The following is a 19,126-nucleotide window of genomic DNA, read 5'->3' on the forward strand; positions in this document are numbered from 1 at the left end:
CTCAGTGGGTTAAAGCCTCTGCCTTCTGCTCAGGTCATGATCCCAGGGTACTGGGATCGAGCCCCGCATTGGGCTCTCTGCTCAGCAGGGAGCCTGCTTCCTCCTCTCTCTCTGCCTGCCTCTCTGCCTGCTTGTGATCTCTGTCTGTCAAATAAATAAATAAAATCTTTAAATATATATATATATATATTTATGTTGTACAAAATATCATCAGTATCTATCTCTAGAACTCTTTCATAATCCCTTTATGAAACACTACCCATTTAACAGTAGCTCCCATTCCCACTCCCCACCCTGGTAACCACTGTTCGCCATTCTATCTCTATGAATGTAATTACTCTAAGTACCATACATAAGTACACTCATAAAATTGCCTTTTTAAAAAAATATTTTATTTATTTTGTCTATCCATTTGTTTGTCCATTCATCTGTTGAAGGACACTTGGGTTGTTTCCACCTTTTGTCTATTGTGATTAAAGCTGGTATGAACATGGTTTACAAATAAATATATCCTCAAGTCCCTGCTTTCAGTTCTTTTGGATATATACCCAGAAGTGGAATTGCTGGACCTTATGGTGATCCTATATGTAACCCTTTGAGGAACTGCTGTTCTGTTTTCCGCTGTGGCTATACCATTTTCCATTCTTACCATCAGTGCACAAGGTTTCCAGTTTCTCCATATTCTCACCAACACTTTTTTTTTTTCTTTTAAAGATTTTGTTTATTTATTTGACAGAGAGAAATCACAAGTAGACGGAGAGGCAGGTAGAGAGAGAGAGAGGGAAGCAGGCTCCCTGCTGAGCAGAGAGCCCGATGTGGGACTCGATCCCAGGACCCTGAGATCATGACCTGAGCCGAAGGCAGCGGCTTAACCCACTGAGCCACCCAGGCGCCCCCTGTTTGTTTGTTTTTCAGTAGTCCCTGTAATAAGTGTGAAGTGATAGGGATTTGATTTTTGTGTTTCCCTAATGATTAGTAATGTTGAGCATCTATTCATGTGCTTATTAGCCATTTGTGTGTCTTTTTTGGAGAAGTGTCTATTCACGTCTTTTGGCTATTTTTGAATTGGGTTGTTTTGTTGTTGTTGTCTGATGAATTTTGTTGCTATCTGGGCATTTTAGGTAATATGTGGTATCAGCTCTGGAATCTGATTCCCCTTCCTCTCTGTGGATTGTTGTTTGCTTGTTTGTTTGTTTAGTGGCCTGAGTGGAGTATTTTGGTAGTCCATTTCCCCTGCAGTGTGAAGCCTGTAATGGTATACCTCAAAGGTTACAGTCTTGGCTATGTACATCTTTATTTGGGATGACTAGCTGGGCTATCTTTGACTATTTCTCTTCCCGGTTTTTCTCTTATCTGTCTCGTTGGGTATTATCCAGCTGTTAGGCTCTACTAATTGCTGGATAATTAGTCTGTTACTTTGACAATGTTCTGGTGTATAAATTGCCTTACAGTCTTGTTCAGTTGACTCCAGGCTGGTATATTCATTGATACTAGTTATTGGGAGTGGTTGGTAACATCTGATCTTGCTTGCCTCTCCAGGTATGAGATCTTTACTCTACTTTCAAGCTTGGAACAGGATGATCAGGGCCTGTCCTAGCAGGGGTAGAGCCTCTGGGTAGGCATTGAGTTGGGGAAAGAAGCTCCCAAATTCTTGGATGCACTAACCAGATATTTAGCCTCTTCACTGTGGGGAAGGGGGATGAGAAATGCTGAAGGACTGCTCTTCCTGGTGATGGAGAACTAAGAGGAGAGGAGACGCCATTTTGTTTGTCACCATTCTGGAGTACAGCTTCTGTGAAACTGAATTGCAGTGCGGGAGTGAAGGGGAGTGGGTTGTAGCTAATGTGCTAAGGACTTACAGTGTTTTCACTGAAATATAATAGATTTTTCTTTAGTACATGTTTCTTCATTTGCTATATACTCTTAGAACAATTTCAGAGCCTTGAAAAATATTTTTAATATTTTATTCTCCAGTTGTTGTTTCACTGGGCAACTCGTCCATGGGGTGTTCACACCAGCATTCTGGAAGTAAACTTTATGAACTTGCATCCTTCAGCTTTTTTTTTCTTCTTATTATTATGTTCACTTAGCCACCGAGCCAGCCCTGCAAGAAATTTAATGAACTTGCACCCTTAAAATTCAGTATGCAGGGACGCCTGGCTAGCTCAGTTGATAGAGCATGTGACTCTTGATCTCAGGGTCATGAATTCAAGCCTCACCTTGGATGTGGAGCCTACTTAAAATAAAAATTAAAAAAAAAATTTAAAATTCAGCATGCATTTTTGGGATATTGGGACATTCTCTTAAATAGACACTGTGTGATTAGCACATTCAGGAAATTCGACATGAATTTTGTACTAATAGCTGATAACTGTTCTACAGTACTTACTGGGAGGTGGCTTTCTTAGGCTTAGCTCTACTTTCCTACTTATAGGACGACGTGGTCCACATTTACCTCAGACACACTCTGAGGGACACAGGAGAGGAGCCATAGCCAATGTCACGCCCTTTCCTGCTGGAGGTTGGCAGCAGAGGCAGACTTTGTCTCAGGCCTGGAGGCAGAGCTGCAGCAGGCATTGCTACAGCAGGCATTGCTACAGCAGCCCTGCCTTATGAACCCTGTTAAAGTCACAGAGGCAGAACTCCCAAGCCTGACAAGACATACCTGTTCCCAGAGACATTGCTCTCTGGGCAGTCCAAGTAATAGGATCTCTTTCAGATGTTCATCCCAGTTATTTGTCCATCAAAAGTTATTTCTAGGTGCTATCCTCTGGCCACATAGCTATCAGGTTCCTAGCCAGAAAGTGAACCTAGAGTCACATTCTCACGCAGAAAGAGAAGGGGTTTGGGAAGTCTTTTATTTACAACAGTCCCTATTCATATTTTGCCAGTTGCCCCAATACTGTCCTTTATAGCATCTTTTTTTTTTTTAAACATTTAGCATCTTTGTGTTGAGTCACCATATCTTCTTAGTTTTCTTTTGTCTGCAACAGTCATTTAGCCTTTCGTTGTCTTTAGGACCTTGCCTTTTTTGAAGAGGGGAAGCCAGCAAATTTATAGCCTGTTTAATAGTTTTATGATTAGATTCAAGTGATGCATTTTGGCAGGAATACCAAAGATGTGATGTTGTATCCTTTTCAGTGCATCCTCTCAGGAGGCATGTGATGTTGGTTTGTCCCATTGTTGATGTCTACTTTGACCGCTTGGTTAAGGTGATGTCTATCAGGTTCTACAGAGTACTGTAAAGATAAATTTTTCTCTTTATAATTAATGAGAAACTGGTAGAGGTGATTAATGGAGACTATGTGGCAATCCTGCATTCTTCCTCAACAAACTTTTATCCACTTGCTTTCATTTCCATTGATGATTCTTGCCTAAATTGGTTTTTATTGTGATGTTGCCAAATGGTGATATTCTAACTCACCATTCTTCCTACTGTGTCATTACTTATTAGCCCAATTTTATTTTTTTCAAGTACTTATTGTAATATCTGTAGCTCTGTTCCTCCATGAAGCAGGCTGAATTCCTGTGTTCATTATACAAAATTACTATGAATTAAAATGTCCTATTAGATTTATTTTATTTTTTTTAAATAATTTCTCTACAAAAGTACCTGCAGAGTTACCTTTTTTTTAGTGTAGTTGACACAGAATGTTACATTAGTTTCAGGTGTACAGCTTAGTGATTTGATAAGTTTATACATTATGCTATGTACATCATAAATATAGCTACCATCTGTCCCAATCACATTACTATTATAATATCATTAGCTACTGAATGGGAGAACATATTTGCAAATGATATATCTCATAAGGGTTAATATCCAAAGTATATCAAGAACTTAAATAACTCAACACCAAAAAAACCCAAACAATATGGTTGAAAGAATGGGTTGAGGACCTAAACAGACATTTTTCAAAAGAAGACATACTGGTGGCCAACAGACACATGGAAAGAGTTTCAGCATCACTCATCATCAAGGAAATATAAATCAAAACCACAATAAGACATCACCTCACATCTGTTAGAATGGCTAAAATCTAGAATTAGCTATTTTATTTATTTTTATTTTTATTTTTTTAAAAGATTTTATTTATTTATTTGAGACAGATTTTTATTGAGAGAGATCACAAGCAGGTAGAGAGGCAGGCAGAGAGAGAGGAGGAAGCAGGCTCCCCGCTGAGCAGAGAGCCCGATGCGGGGCTCGATCCGAGGACTCAGAGTTCATGATCTGAGCTGAAGGCAGCGGCCCAACCCGCTGAGCCACCCAGGCGCCCCTGAAGTGAAGAAACCTGTCAGAAGAGCATTTTGACCTATCTGAAGTAGTACAGCTGTGTGTCTCAAAGATTGTGAGACTATCTTGCTGCAGGTTCCTGTCATACAGGCAGGAAGAGGGACCCATCTGATGGGGAGACCCGGGCCCCTGCCCATGTTTCTGTCCTGACTATACATGGGGATACATGAGGGTAACCTAAGAGAATATGGTTGACTGTGTAATGTCATATCTATGTAATGTCAAATCACTGAGTGAGTGAAAAGTCTGCTGCCCATATTGTTGAAAAAAGAGCCATATCATAAAGGTTTCTACTTTATGAAATTTGAGTAACTTGTTCAGGCACTAAGTCATTGAATTCTATGTTCATAATTATCATATAAATGGGTTGCTCTAATGTATGAAAAAACTGGACTTCAATATAAAACTTCATGCCAAAGAATATTTATATCTCTGGGTGGCATGATGAACCAAAAAATATTTTTTTTAATAAAGGTTTCACTTGTTGTTTGGGTTAGCTTGTTTTCATTGCAAAAAATATCTGTATTTGCCACTTGTAGTGGTTTCTCATGCTGCTATCTATAGACTAAACGATTCTTTAAAGGGTGAATAAGCAGTATGTCATTCATTATTCATCTCAATTTTATTTTCATGCAAAAACTCCTCTTCAAGTATATAGTTTGCAAACCTCTTGCTTTGTACTTTACTCACATTTTTATCTCACTCTCTCATAGGTACCTCCTATTTAACAGACATTGTGTGGTGGGCAGGCACAATTGCAAGTAAGTACCCAGTGTGGTGAAGCGCTTGGTTTGCTTGCTTTCTTAAGATCAGTCATTCTTCTGGCAGGACTGGAGGAGGTGGAATGAGTGCAGCTCCATTCTTTGGATGGAGGACTAGGCTGGGAGGAATTGAGGGAGAAAATAGAGGTTCCTATTGCCTGCAGTTAGCTCTGAATTTAGTCCAGGTCAGACTGTCCGGGGCCCAAAGAAATTGAAATGCTCCTTCTTACTCATCTGTAATCATGCTGTTAATATTTGGTGAAATTATGCTTTGTTAAACACAATTGTTTTACAAAGGAGAGTTTCTTCACTTAGCCTTAAGTACAGGATCATACACTATAGTATAAAAGAGGTCATGTGCAGAGGTTATGTAGTATCATATAAAAATAAATAATAAAATTGAAGTTCAGAACCCTAAATATATAAAGAAAAATTATATTAGAAAATTCAGAAATATCATGAGGTTTATTTGTCACACATTATCTTTTAGGCAAGCTGTTGTCTAGCAGATGTTGTTTCCTTTCATTGAGGAGCTCATCTTTAAGCTCTGTCTCAGTATAGCTCTGGGTACAGTCCTGTGCAGGCAGTATTTTTTCCAGTTGATGTGCCTGCAGCATGTCACTATGGCCAGTAGACTCTACTGGAGTAGATCCCAGACCATTGAAAGGACAGGAAATTCTACATGATTAGTGTTAAAACAAGGATGTGTTAAGGAGAGAGTGGAAATATACTATGTTGCACCCACTGTCAATCACGGCCATTTAGTTTGGGAATTTCCACAGAGGGCTGAAACTACTCCTGACTGATTGGGTCCGTGATGCTGTGGGGCCTGCTCTCTCTGCCTTCAGGACCCTTAATTATGCAAATGATGCCCCACATTTGCTTCCTCACAAGTAATGAAAAGAAGTAGCCCTTTCAGAACAGAGCCTTGCCAAATTAAACTCTGTGATCATTGCTAAAAGAGAGCTGTAATTGCAAGTGGTATCCTTGTGATTCTCTTGACAGTGGCTGTTGGCCAGATTGGAAACTTTCTGGCTTACACTGCAGTCCCCACAGTCCTGGTGACTCCACTGGGTGCCCTCGGAGTGCCGTTTGGGTAAGAACTGGGATTCCGTGTTTTCGTTTTTATTTTTTAAAAATTTTTTATTATTTTTAAATTTTATTTTATTTTTTCATTGTTCCAAGATTTATTGTTTATGCACCACACCCAGTGCTCCATGCAATACATCTTATCCTTAGTACCCACCACCAGGCTCATCCAGCTCCCCTCTCCTCCCCTCCCAAACCCTCAGTTCATTTCTCAGAGTCCACAGTTTCTCATGCTTCTCTGTGATCACCAAGACAACATGGTACTGGCACAAAAACAGACACATAAACTGATGGAATAGAGTAGAGAGTCTGGATATGGACCCTCAACTCTATGGTCAAATAATCTTCGACAAAGCCGGAAAAAATATCCAGTGGAAAAAAGATGATCTCTTCAATAAATGGTGCTGGGAAAATAGAAAAATGTTTTGGTTTTTAATGTGTAGTTTGAGTTTTAAACAAACTTTCCATTTAAATGTTTCTGTTCAAATAATAAAAGCAAAATTATAACTGAAGGTAGGTTTTCAGTATTCTACTCTATATTGTTTAATTTTAACTTCAAATTTAGTTGTTGTTGTTGTTTTTAAGATTTTATTTATTTATTTGACAGATTACAAGTAGGCAGAGAGGTAGGCAGAGAGAGAGAGAGGAGGAAGCAGGCTCCCTGCGGAGCAGAGAGCCCGATACAGGGCTTGATCCCAGGACCCTGGGATCATGACCGGAGCCCAAGACAAAGGCTTTAACCCACTGAGCTACCCAGGCACCCCTCAAATTTATTTATTTATTTATTTATTTTTTTATTTTTTTTTTTTTAAAGATTTTATTTATTTATTTGACAGAGAGAAATCACAAGTAGATGGAGAGGCAGGCAGAGAGAGAGAGGGAAGCAGGCTCTCCGCTGAGCAGAGAGCCCGATGCGGGACTCGATCCCAGGACTCTGAGATCATGACCTGAGCCGAAGGCAGCGGCTTAACCCACTGAGCCACCCAGGCGCCCTCAAATTTATTTTTTTGAGTTAACCATTCTTTTAGAAATTTGCTTTAGTATATTTCAGACCCTAACTTATGAGTGGACATCAATGGATGTGATTCTGTCATTCTCCTAGTCTTTGCCCTGGAAGACTTCCAAGAGACTGGAGTCTTCCTGGTACCTTGGCAAGTGATTCTGAGAACTCATTAAGCAAAACTAGTCTCTTGGTGTTTTATTTGTGTGCCTGGCATCCCCTACCAGACACTGAACAATTCTCCCACTCACTCCACCCTGGGAAATTATGGAAGTGGGACAGATGACACGTGGGCACCAATGGGTATAAAATAGAATCTATAACTCCTAGCAGTTAACTTAGATGGATCCCCATGCCCAGGGGAAGGGCTTCTGTGTGGTCCAGAGAGAAAGGAGGGAGGTGGAGCTTTGGGTTTTTATTGTAGTTCAAAAGGGAGTGGGGTGAAGTTTCACACACTCAGGAGGGACTTGGATGGTTTGAAATTTCTGCCATTGCCAAGGGCTGGAGGACACTAGGGTCTGAGCGTGCTTTCTTATAAGGTCGCCCAGATGTGGGGCAAAGGGAGTAAAGTAGAACTGGGGACTTGATGGCTGCCAGCCACCATGCATTACAAGTGAAGTCTTTATATTAGCTTTGGCTTACTTACTAAAGTGATTTTATGAGACATTTATTGAATAGCTCAACACATATCCTCCCATGAACCTATTTATATTCTGTTTTACCTTTGAAGAAATTACTAAGAAACAGACATAATAGAAGAGAAATAAAATCCCAGTTTCTAACTCATTTATATAGCGATACTCTGCTGTATTCTAGACAGATTTCCAGATTCTTTCAGAGAAGTGTGTCTATGATGGATATATTTAAATTATACTTCAAGTCAATTAGGCTTTAAGATTCTATAGCCTAAAAAGCATAAATATGTTTTATACAGGTTAACCTTTGGAAATGTGTTTATAGAATGTTTTTCTTATCCAAACAAAAGACTAATATAATATGTAGCTTCATGTCACTTTGTGTTTGGATGGTCCTGAAGAGCTTGGATTGTGTGAGTGGTACTCACTTCAGGGAATAACTACTCTAGCTTCTCACAGACCAGCCTCACTCTTTGATTTGTTCTCCTGAAAAAATGTCAAGCAAATAAGTAATCTGACCCTAGGGTCTTTGCACATTGCACATTTAATATGCATATATTAAAATATCTTGCCTCGAATAGGCAAGAACTATTCTCATGCCTTTGAAAATTAAGTCACCTCACCAGAAATGTTCAATGCTGCAAGTCTTCAGGAGACAGACTAGGAATAGAGAAGAAAAATAGAGAAATAAAATAGACTAGAAATAGACTAGGAAGCCCCAAAATAGGTCCACTTTGCTCTGTGATGATTCATTGTATGACAAAGTAAACCTTACAGCACAGTACTTTTAAAAGAAGTTTAAAACACCTTATTTGGAAGTAATTTCCAAATTACAGAAAAGTTACAAGATTAAGAATAATCAAAATGGAAAAAGAAAAAGAATAATCGAAATGGGATGGTTAAATGGGTGGTGGGGATTAAGGAGTGCACATATTGTGATGAGCACTGACTGTATTATGTAAGTGTTGAAACACTATATTGTACCCCTGAAACTAATATTACACTATATATTAACTAACTGGAGTTAAAATGAAAACTGGAAAATAAAAAGAATAATCACAACAACACCTGTATATCCTTTACCTATGCACACCTTCTGTTGATATTTTATCTCACTTACTCCATTATTTGCTTTCTCTGTATCAAGGTTTCTCTGCCTCAACACTGTTGACATTAGAGGCCAGATCATTCTTTGTTGTGAGGGCTGATTTTTGCATTGTAGGGTGTTTTGCATCCCTAGACTCCACCAACCAGATGCCAGGAGTAATCCCCGCAAAAATGTGTCCAGACATGGCAAATGTCCTGGGATGGGACAAATCACCCCCAGTTGAGAACCATAAATGTGGTATTTGCTTTGGGTTTTTTTTTGTTCCTTTGTTTTTTATTCTTTCAGACTACTTCTGTCATGACTCTTCACCCTTAAATAGGTTGATTGTGTTTCCTAACACTACAAATGTGCTTTTAATAACCACAGTACAATAATCAATTTCAATAAATTTAACATTATAGTACATGTATCTAATCTGCCTTCTGTATTCCAGTTTTGTTAATTGATCCATTCTATCCTTATTTTATGCCATTATCCTTTATGCCTTTATTTTTATAATATGCCATTACTTTTATACCATTATTTATTTTTTCCTTTGTACCATCATTTTTCCTTCTATTAAAAGATCCAGTCTAGTATTGGGAGCTGCATTTAATTGTCATGTCTGCAATCTAAAAGAGAGATTTTTTTTTCTTTAAATAAATAATATTGGGAGAACTGGTAAGCAATTTATAGGAACATCAATTGAAGCACTGTTAAAATATGACATAAGTGAATTAAGTATTATATACAGAATGGCCATCAAATGTGGAAATAGAGGCAAATACAACCTTGAAAGGTTTGTTGATACTATTCCAGTGCATGACTGAAGTGGTGTATTGAAGTATGTTGTCCTGCTCAGTCATGCAGAGTTCAATGTTCTGTATAAAGCTGTGGTAAGCCCAATAAATTAATGTGCCCAATTATCTGTTGCATACAGTTGTAGACATTTTCTGTCTCTGATTTTCACTGATGAAGACTGCATCTCTAACATAACCCAGAGTATATATTACAGAGGTTTAATCTGTAAAGGAGGAGGAAAAAAAACTTAGTGATATTTCCATGGTTTATGGCCTATGTATAAGAAAAATATTTTTACAACTTGAAAAAACAGAAGTCTTTTAGATCTTAAAAGGATAAGAAATTTCTAAAGTTTGAAGTAATAAAAATGAAAAGTTTAACTTACTACAGTAAAAAAGTAAAATGGGGAAAAATTTTAAATCAAATATGACAGTAATTAGTATAACATAAGGATTTTCTTAAATTGGTCGGAATAATATGAAAACCCCAGTAGGGCAAAGGGCAAAACTGACAATTTGTTCATAAGAAAACACATTTATTTCAGTAATATTTACCCTCATTTTCAATAAAATGCATATAAGCAACCTGATATAGTGTAATAAATATGCAAGTATTTCAAAACTAATAAGAATATTTGAAAAGATACCTGCTAACTATAACAAACTATAAATACATATTTGTTCTCCTTTTTTTTCTCAGCTTTTTGAAAATAGACATAAATTTTACAAAATAATAATTACAATAATGTATTATTGGGTTTGTGAAAGACCCAAGTAGCACCAAAAAACAGCGCAAAAAGAAAGAAGTAGGAATTGAGCTATAGAGGAATAACACTGTAGGAGTAACACTGAGGTTAATTTAGTATCATTTTGAAAGGTATTCTGATAAGCCCTAGAGAAGCCACTAAAAATATAACAAAGAAGTGTGGTGAAAAAAACCAATAAGGAACTAAAATGTTATGCTGGAAAGATTCATTTAATGTAGAAGGCAGTAAGTAAAGAATCAGGAATAAAATGTAAAAAATAAAAAGTAAAATGGCAAACACACAACTAACAGTATCAATAAAAACATTTAATGTCAGTGAATAAAACAATCCAGTAAAAAGGCAGAGATTAGGAGCACCTGGATGTCTCAGTCTGACTCTTGATTTTGGCTCAGGTCATGTCTTGGAGGTGGGATTGAGCCTGGAATCAGACTTTGCACTCAGTGTGGAGTCTGGTTTGGATTCTCTCTCTAACTCTCTCTCTGCTCCTCCCCCTACTCTCTCTCTCACTTTCTCTCTCTGGAATAAATAATTTTTTTTTTAAAAGCAAAGGTTGTCAGGCGGGATAAAGATCCAACTTACGCTTCTACACAAGACATTTTAAGATTTTTTTTTTTTTTTTTTGACAGAGAGAGATCACCAGTAGGCAGAGAGGCAAGCAGAGAGAGAGAGGAGGAAGCAGGCTCCCTGCTGAGCAGAGAGCCCGATGTGGGACTCGATCCCAGGACCCTGAGATCATGACCTGAGCCGAAGGCAGCGGCTTAACCCACTGAGCCACCCAGGCGCCCTACACAAGACATTTTAGATTCAAAGATGTAAATGAACTGAAGGTAAAAGGAAGGAAAGAAAATATATTATGCAAACAATCCCATAAGAGAGTTGGAGAGGCTTCTATCAAAGTAGATTGTAAAACAAAAAATATTATTCCTGATAGAGACATCTTGTATTGACAAAATGTCAGTCCATCAGAAAGGCGTAACAATTATAAACAAATATGCACCTAAAAACAGAGCTTCAAAATATATGAAACAAGGACGCCTGGGTGGCTCAGTTGGTTGGACGACTGCCTTCGGCTCAGGTCAGATCCCAGAGTTCCCGGATCGAGTCCCACATCATGCTCCCAGCTCCACGGGGAGTCTGCTTCTCCCTCTGACCTTCTCCTCACTCATGCTCTCTTTCATTGTCTCTTTCTCAAATAAATAAATAAAATCTTAAAAATATATATATATATATATGAGACATACCTGAACGAATAAAGAGTAACAGACAATTCAAGAATAATAGTTACGACTTTAATACCCTACTTTCAATAATGGATAGAAAAACTAGGCAAAATATCAAGAAGGATATAGAAGACTTGAATGACACTATAAGTCAACCAGACAAAATAGACATCTGTAGAACACTCCACCCATCAAAAGTGGAATTCACATTCTTTCCAAGTGTATATGGAACATTTTCCTGGATAGACCATATACTAGGCCATTAATGAAATCAGAAAGCAAAACCAGTGAAATTTGTGAAGTTTACAAATAGTGGAAATTAAACAACTTATTACTAAATGACCAGTCAGAAAGAACCTCACAAGGGAAGTTAGAGGACACTTTGAGATGAATAAAAATCGGAGACACACATCAAAGCTCACGTGACTCAGGTAAAGCCATACCCAGAGGGAAATTTATATCTGTAAATGCCTACATTAAAAGGAAAAATCTGAAATCAACAACCTTTAGAGGGCCAACCAAACCCAAAGGAGGAAGAAGGAAGGAAAAAAATAAAGGTCAGAGTAAATAAATGAAATAGAGATTAAAAATAAATGCTGAAAAGCAGAAAAACCCAAGGATTGTCCTTAGAAAAAATTAACAAAATTGCTAACACTTCAGTTAGACTGACAGAGAAGACAAGTTACTAAAATCAAGAACAAAAAGGGGATATTGCCACCAATTCTACAGAAATTGGAATTATAAGCAAATACGATGAACAACAGTATACCAACAAATTAGATAACTTAGATGAAATGGCCATATTCCTAGAAAGACTCAAACTAATGAAAATGTTTTAAGAATAGAAAATCTGAATAGACTTAGAGAAAGTAAAGAGACTGAATTGGTAAAAAACAAAACAACTTCCAGCAAAGAGAGGTTCAGGTAGAGGGGATTTCACTAATGAATTCTTTTAGACGTTTAAAGAAGAATTAATAAAATTCTTCACAAACTCTTCCCAAAAAATAGGAGAGGTGGGAACTCTTCCCAACTCCATGAGGTAATACTATCTTGTAATGAAACCAACGAAATCACCAGAAAGGAAAACTACAAACCAGTTCTCTTATTAATACAGATGGAGGGATCCTCAACAAAATACTAGCCAATTGAATTCAGCCATATATAAAAAGGATTATACACCCTGACCAAGTGGGATTTATCTCAAGAATGCAAGGTAGATTTAGCATCAGAGTAAATTATTTAATATACCTCATTGATAGAATAAAGGTTAAACATATCTCAACAGACACAGAAAAGTTATTTTATAAAATTCAACACCACTTCATGATGAAAACAATCAATATGCTAGACATAGAGGGACCCCTGGGTGGCTTAGTTTAAGCATCCAACTCTTCACCTCAGCTCAGGTCTTTATCTCAGCTCAGAGTTGTGAGTTTAATCCCTGAATTGGGTTCCACACTGGGCATGGAGACTATAAAAAGTGCTAGAAATAAAGGGTAACTTCCTAAACTGGCAGAGTATCTCTATGAAAACACCCCAGCTAACATCATAATTAATGGTTAAGGAGTGGATGATTTCCCCCAGGGGATCAGGAACAAGACATATACTTTTGCCACTTGTATTCAGCTTTGTACCTTTGTATCAAAGGTTCAAGCCAATATAGTTGGGCTAGCAAATTGAATGAATGAGAATGAATTAAAAGACATCTTGATTGAAGGATGAATACCCAACTTTTGTATCAACATGGAGGGGACTGGAAGAGATTATGCTGAGTGAAATAAGTCAGGCAGAGAGAGTCAGTTATCATATGGTTTCACTTATTTGTGGAGCGTAACAAATAACATGGAGGACATAGGGAGATGGAGAGGAGAAGGGAGTTGAGGGAAATTGGAAGGAGAGGTGAACCATGAGAGACTATGGACTCTGAAAAACAACCTGAGGGTTTTGAAGGGGCGGGGGGTGGGAGGTTGGGGGAGCCAGGTGGTGGGTATTAAGGAGGGCACCTGTTGCATGGAGCACTGGGTGTGATGCAAAAACAATGAATTCTGTTACTCTGAAAAGAAATGTAAAAAAAAAAAAAGACTTCTTGATTGGAAAGGAAGGAGTCAAACTATCTCTGTTAGCTGAGCTGACTTGATCTTATATATGGGAAATTCTAAGAAACTATTGGAACTGATAAGTTCACCAAGGATGCAATTGTATCTGTATACAATAGCCGTGAGCAAGCCAAAAATGAAATTAAGAAAGCAATTCAGTTATAGAATAGTACCAAAACAAACAAAATACTTAAGGACATATTTTTAAAAAGAAGCACAGAACTTGGACTCTGAAGCCATAAAAAACATTTTTAAAATAAATTAATCCTAAATAAATGGTCCATATTCACATATTCCATATTCCAGTATTAATAAGAATTAATATTGTTAAGATGATGATACTGCCTCATCTACAGATTTAGTGCAATCAGAATCTTAGGGGGCTTATTTGAAATTGACAAGCTGATCTTAAAATTCATATAGAAATGCAAGAGACCAAGAATAGCCCAGTCATGATAAGTAAATACACAGTTGGAGGACTCACATTTCTTAATTTCAAAACATTTTATAAAACTACAGTAATCAGAACAGTGTACTGAGTTAAGAAGATACACACACACACACACACACACACACATAAAACTGAGATTCCAGAAATAAACACTAACAGTTATAGTCAACAGATTTTTACAGGTGGTTAATGACAATTCAGTAAGGAAAGAATAGTCTTTTCAATAAGTGGTGCTGATATAACTGGGCATTCAAATTCAAATGAATGAAGTTATACTCCTACCTCATAATATATACAAAAATTAACTCAAAGGGGTTCAAGTACCTAAATTTATTTTTTTATTTATTTGTTTATTTTTAAGGATTTTATTTTTTTATTTGTCAGAGACAGAGAGAGAGAGAGCGCAAAGGCAGACAGAGTGGAAGAGGGAGAAGCAGGCTCCCTGTGGAGCAAGGAGCCCGATGTTGGACTCTATCCCACGACGCTGGGATCATGACCTGAGCTGAAGGCAGCTGCTTAACCAACTGAGCCACCCAGGCGTCCCAAGTACCTAAATTTAAAAGCGTAAACTATAAAACTCTTGAAGGAAAGGTATAAATTTTTGTGACATTGGATTAGGCAATATTTTCCTAGATTTGACACCTAAAGCACAAGCACAAATTTATCTAAAATAGATAAATTTGGCATTATATAAATTTAAAACTTTTCTGCTTTAAAAAATCCCATCAAGAAAGTGAAAAGTCAGGAAAAAACACAGTGTCACCAAAATGGTTATATGTGGGAACCCACTCTCTGTCCCCTCAGAAAGATTAATGATTAGACAGTTATCCATGAAGAGAAATATTTCTGGGAGAGCTCTGGGAGAGGTCTGGAATCTGTTTAAGAAACTTCAGCAATACTTTAGAACAAAAAACGTGAGAATAGCCACAAAAGAATAGAAGGAAGACAACTTCATTTTGCCTGCATCTTTCCTTCCCCCAAGCTGACATTGCACAGCACCAGGAGGGAACTTATCAACTGGAAAGAGTTTTCCCTTGCCAGGAAAGGAGGAGCAGAGTGAGCAACCAGCTTTCCCAGCCTTTCAGGACATTGCCACAAGGTTCTGCTTTGGTTTCACTGCAAAAGCTGAGACAGACAGAGGTGGCTAGGAGGAACAAGGCAGAAAAGGGATACCAATAGCAGCCATGCAGTGAGAATGGTTGTGGCTCACTCACCTGCTCTGCAGACAAACCCAGCAGATTTTGCTGCTGAAGAAGCCAATGGCAAGCTCAGTTGCCACGGACACCTGGAGCTTTCATCAGCTTATACCCCAGAGGCATTCACATTCAGTGATACTAGCCATCAGAATCCCCCCTCATTCAATTCCCACCCCACCATTGCCAGCTCCCAGGAACCACTTGAGCATCCATCCCAGAACTCTGTAGCTATATGAGTACAAGACATCACCCTAGACTCTTCCAACCGACCAAGTGTGTGTTCAGGGTTAGCCTTTCCAGCTGTGCCCTTCCATACTATAGGGTGCCATGTGTGAGTTTGGGGCTAGCCTGTCCATTCATGCCCTTCCATACTGTAAGTCTGAAATCTATCACCAACTTCCACTTCAGTCTGCATGTATGCAGGGGTACTACTGTGCAGCCATGACAAAATATGCTGACAGCTGGAGTCTGCAGCAGCCTGTTGGCCCGATTAGTCCTTACCATCTGTCACTGCCCTGCACCATTATGTTCACCTGAAGCTAGATCCTCCACTTTTGCACCTGCATACCTCCAGCCTGACCCCTATGACTGGCATACAATATAGGCACACCAATAGCCAGGGCCCTTGTAGCTGTCAATGAGCTTGTAGTTGGCCCTGGCCTTTACTGCCTGTGTTAGGCCTGATCACTATATATGTGTCTGCAACTGGATCCTGTGACTACACAGGCATATGCAGCTGGCCCCTGCAGCCAGCCATGTGCACACCAGCTCTGGCTATCACCACTGCCTGCCCTGTGTGCTCTCATCCACAAGTAAAAGTCTTCAGTAAAGCTTCAGTAAAGCTGATACCATTTTCTAAGTTCTGGAAGAGGTGACAACATTTTCAAATGCACAGACACCTACACAAGGCTACAGGGACTCCTCCAAACAATACAGAAACTTCTGGTTACTGGCTCCAAAGATATACAGATCCAGGAATTGCCTGACCAAGAATTCAAAAATAGCTCCCTTAAAGATGCTATGAGAATACATATAAACAATTTAAAGACATTTGGGAAGTAACCCAAGAACAAAATGAGAAGTTCAAAAAAGAGGCAACCTAAAAAAGATCCAAACCAATTTTGGAGCTGAAGAATAAAATTGATGTACTGAAGAATTCAATAAAGAACCTCAACAGCACCCTTGACCAATAGAAGAAAGAATTAGTTAGCTAAAAGACAGATCAGTTGAAATCATCTACTCAGAGGAGCAAAAAGCAAAAAGAATGAAGAAAGGCTATAGAACTAATGAGGCACCTATATGGAAACAGTACCATTGTTGGAAAAAGAGAGAGAGGGAAAGGACTTAGAAAGCTTATTTAAATAAATAGTGGTTGATGGGGCACGTGTGTGGCTCAGTGGGTTAAAGCCTCTGCCTTTGGCTCAGGTCCTGATCCCAGGGTCCTGGGATTGAGCCCCACATCAGGCTCACTGCTCAGCAGCGAGCCTGCTTCCCCTTCTCTCTCTCTGCCTGCCTCTCTGCCTACTTGTGATCTATGCCTGTCAAATAAGTAAATAAAATCTTAAGAAAAAAGAATTTAAAAATAAACAAAAACACACACACACACACACATAAATAAATAAATAAATAAATAAATAGTGGTTGAGAGCTTCCTAAATCTGGGGAGAGATTTTGGACATCCAGGTTTTTGAAGCTCATAAGTCACCCCAAATTTTCAATACAAAATGATCTTCACCAAGACATATTATAATAAAACTGTATTTATTATTATATAATTATTATTATAAGAAAACTATTATTATAATAAAACTACGTTAAGAACAGCAAGAAGGGGGTGCCTGGATGGCTCAGTTGGTTAAGCATCTGCCTTCCACTCAGGTTATGATCCCAGGGTCCTGGGATCAAGTCCCATGTTGAGCTCCCTGCTCAGCAGAGGAGTCTGCTTCTTCCTTTTCCTCCCTACTGTTGTGCACTCTCTCTCTCTCTCTCACTTCTCTCTCAAATAAATAAAAATCTTGAAATAAAGAAGAAAGAAAAGAAAAAAAAACCAGCAAGAGAAAAAAGATTCTCTCACACAAGGAAACTCCCATATTATCATCAGATTTCTTACAAAAGACCTTGTAAGCCAGGAGGTAATGGGATGGTATATTTGAAGTGTTGAAAGAAAGAAACTGTATAGCAAGAATACTTTACCCAGCAACGTTTCCTTCAAAATGAAAAAGAGATAAAGACTGTGCAGAAGCTTTTTATTTGGATACCAATAGTTTATTTTTGCTTTTGTTATCTTTGTCTCAGGAGACATATCTAAAAAAATGTTGCTATGGCCAAGGTCAGAAATGTTACTGCCTATGCTCTCTTTTAGGATGTTTGTGGTTTCATAAATGGTTTCAGGTTGCACATTAGGTCTTTAATCCATTTTGAGTTTATTTTTGTGTATGGTGTAAGAAAGTTGTCCAGGTTCGTTCGTTCTTTCTTTCTTTCTTTCCATAGAGCTGATCATTTTAAAAAAGATTTTATTTATTTATTTGACAGAGAGAGCAAGGGAGGGAACACAGGCAGGGGGAGTGGGAGAGAGAGAAGCAGGCTTCCCGCTGAGCAGGGATCCTGATGCAGGGCTTGATCCCAGGATCCTGGGATCATGACCTGAGCCAAAGGCAGATGCTTAAAGACTGAGCCACCCAGGTACCCCTGATCAGTTTTTCCATAGAGAACAAACTGATGGCTACCAGAGGGAATGTGGGTGCGGGAATGACTTAAATTGGTGGTGTATATTAAGGAGTGTACTTGTGATGAGCACTGAGCAATGCGTGGAATTGTTGAACAAATATATTGTACACCTGAAGCTAATATAACACTGTATGTTAACTATACTGGAATTAAAATTTTTCAAAAAGAGGTAAAGACTTTACCTGATGAACAATAGGTAAAGGAATTCATCACCACTAGACCTGCCTTATAAGAAATGCTGAAAGTTCTTCAGCCTGAAATAAAATGGTGCTAGTTAGTAACATGAAGATATATAACATATGGGTAAAGGTAAGCAGATAGTCAGATTCAGAATATTCTACTACTGTAAATATGGTGGTGTGTTAATACTAACTTCAGTATACTGGTTAAAGGACAAAAATATTAAGCATAACCATAACTACAATTATTTGTTAGTTGATACACAGTATAAAAAGTTGTAAATTGTGCCAGCAAAAACAAAACACGGGTAGTAAAAGGAGGGTAGAGTTTTTGTATGGGATTAAAGTCAAATTGCTATCGTTATAAAATAGACTGTTAAAAGTATAAACTGTTTCCTCTGTGCCTCATGGTAAACATGAAGTGAAAGCCTACAGTGGATTCACACAAGATAAAGACAAGGGAATCAAAGTATGTCATTACAGCAAATCATCAGTTCAGTTCATGAAGGAAGATAGAAAAAATTTAAGTTAGGAACAAGAGAACCACAAACAACCAGAAAACAATGAATTAGATGACATTAGTAAGTCCTCACCTATCAATAATTACTCTAAATGCATGTGGTGTGAGTTTTCCAATCAAAAGACAAAGATTAGCTGGGTGGGCAAAAAAAACAGGACCCTACAATATACTGCCTACAATAAACTCAATTCATCTTTAAGGACACACATAGGCTCAAAGCAAAGAGATGGAAAAAGCTATTCCAAGCAAGAAGAAGCCAAAAGGGAACAGGGATAGCTGTACTTGGGCAAAATAGACTTTAAGT

The 19,126-nt window shown here is 38.3% G+C and overlaps 1 protein-coding gene across 3 annotated transcripts in view; it reads left to right on the forward strand.

Annotated features, from left to right (window-relative positions):
• The window catches only part of NIPA1 (NIPA magnesium transporter 1), a 72,228-nt gene that overhangs the window by 26,230 nt on the left and 26,872 nt on the right, over nt 1-19,126 (forward strand). For all 3 annotated transcript variants that reach the window (XM_045070569.1, XM_045070571.1, XM_045070570.1), the window contains exons 2-3: nt 5,008-5,055; nt 6,061-6,151. In XM_045070569.1, the coding sequence (XP_044926504.1) occupies nt 5,008-5,055; nt 6,061-6,151 (139 nt within the window). The remainder of the gene's footprint in view (nt 1-5,007; nt 5,056-6,060; nt 6,152-19,126) is intronic.

The sequence above is a fragment of the Mustela putorius genome, unplaced genomic scaffold (genome assembly GCF_011764305.1).
Source record: "Mustela putorius furo isolate JIRA1106 unplaced genomic scaffold, ASM1176430v1.1 tig00003972_pilon_pilon_pilon, whole genome shotgun sequence".
Lineage (NCBI taxonomy): Eukaryota > Metazoa > Chordata > Mammalia > Carnivora > Mustelidae > Mustela > Mustela putorius.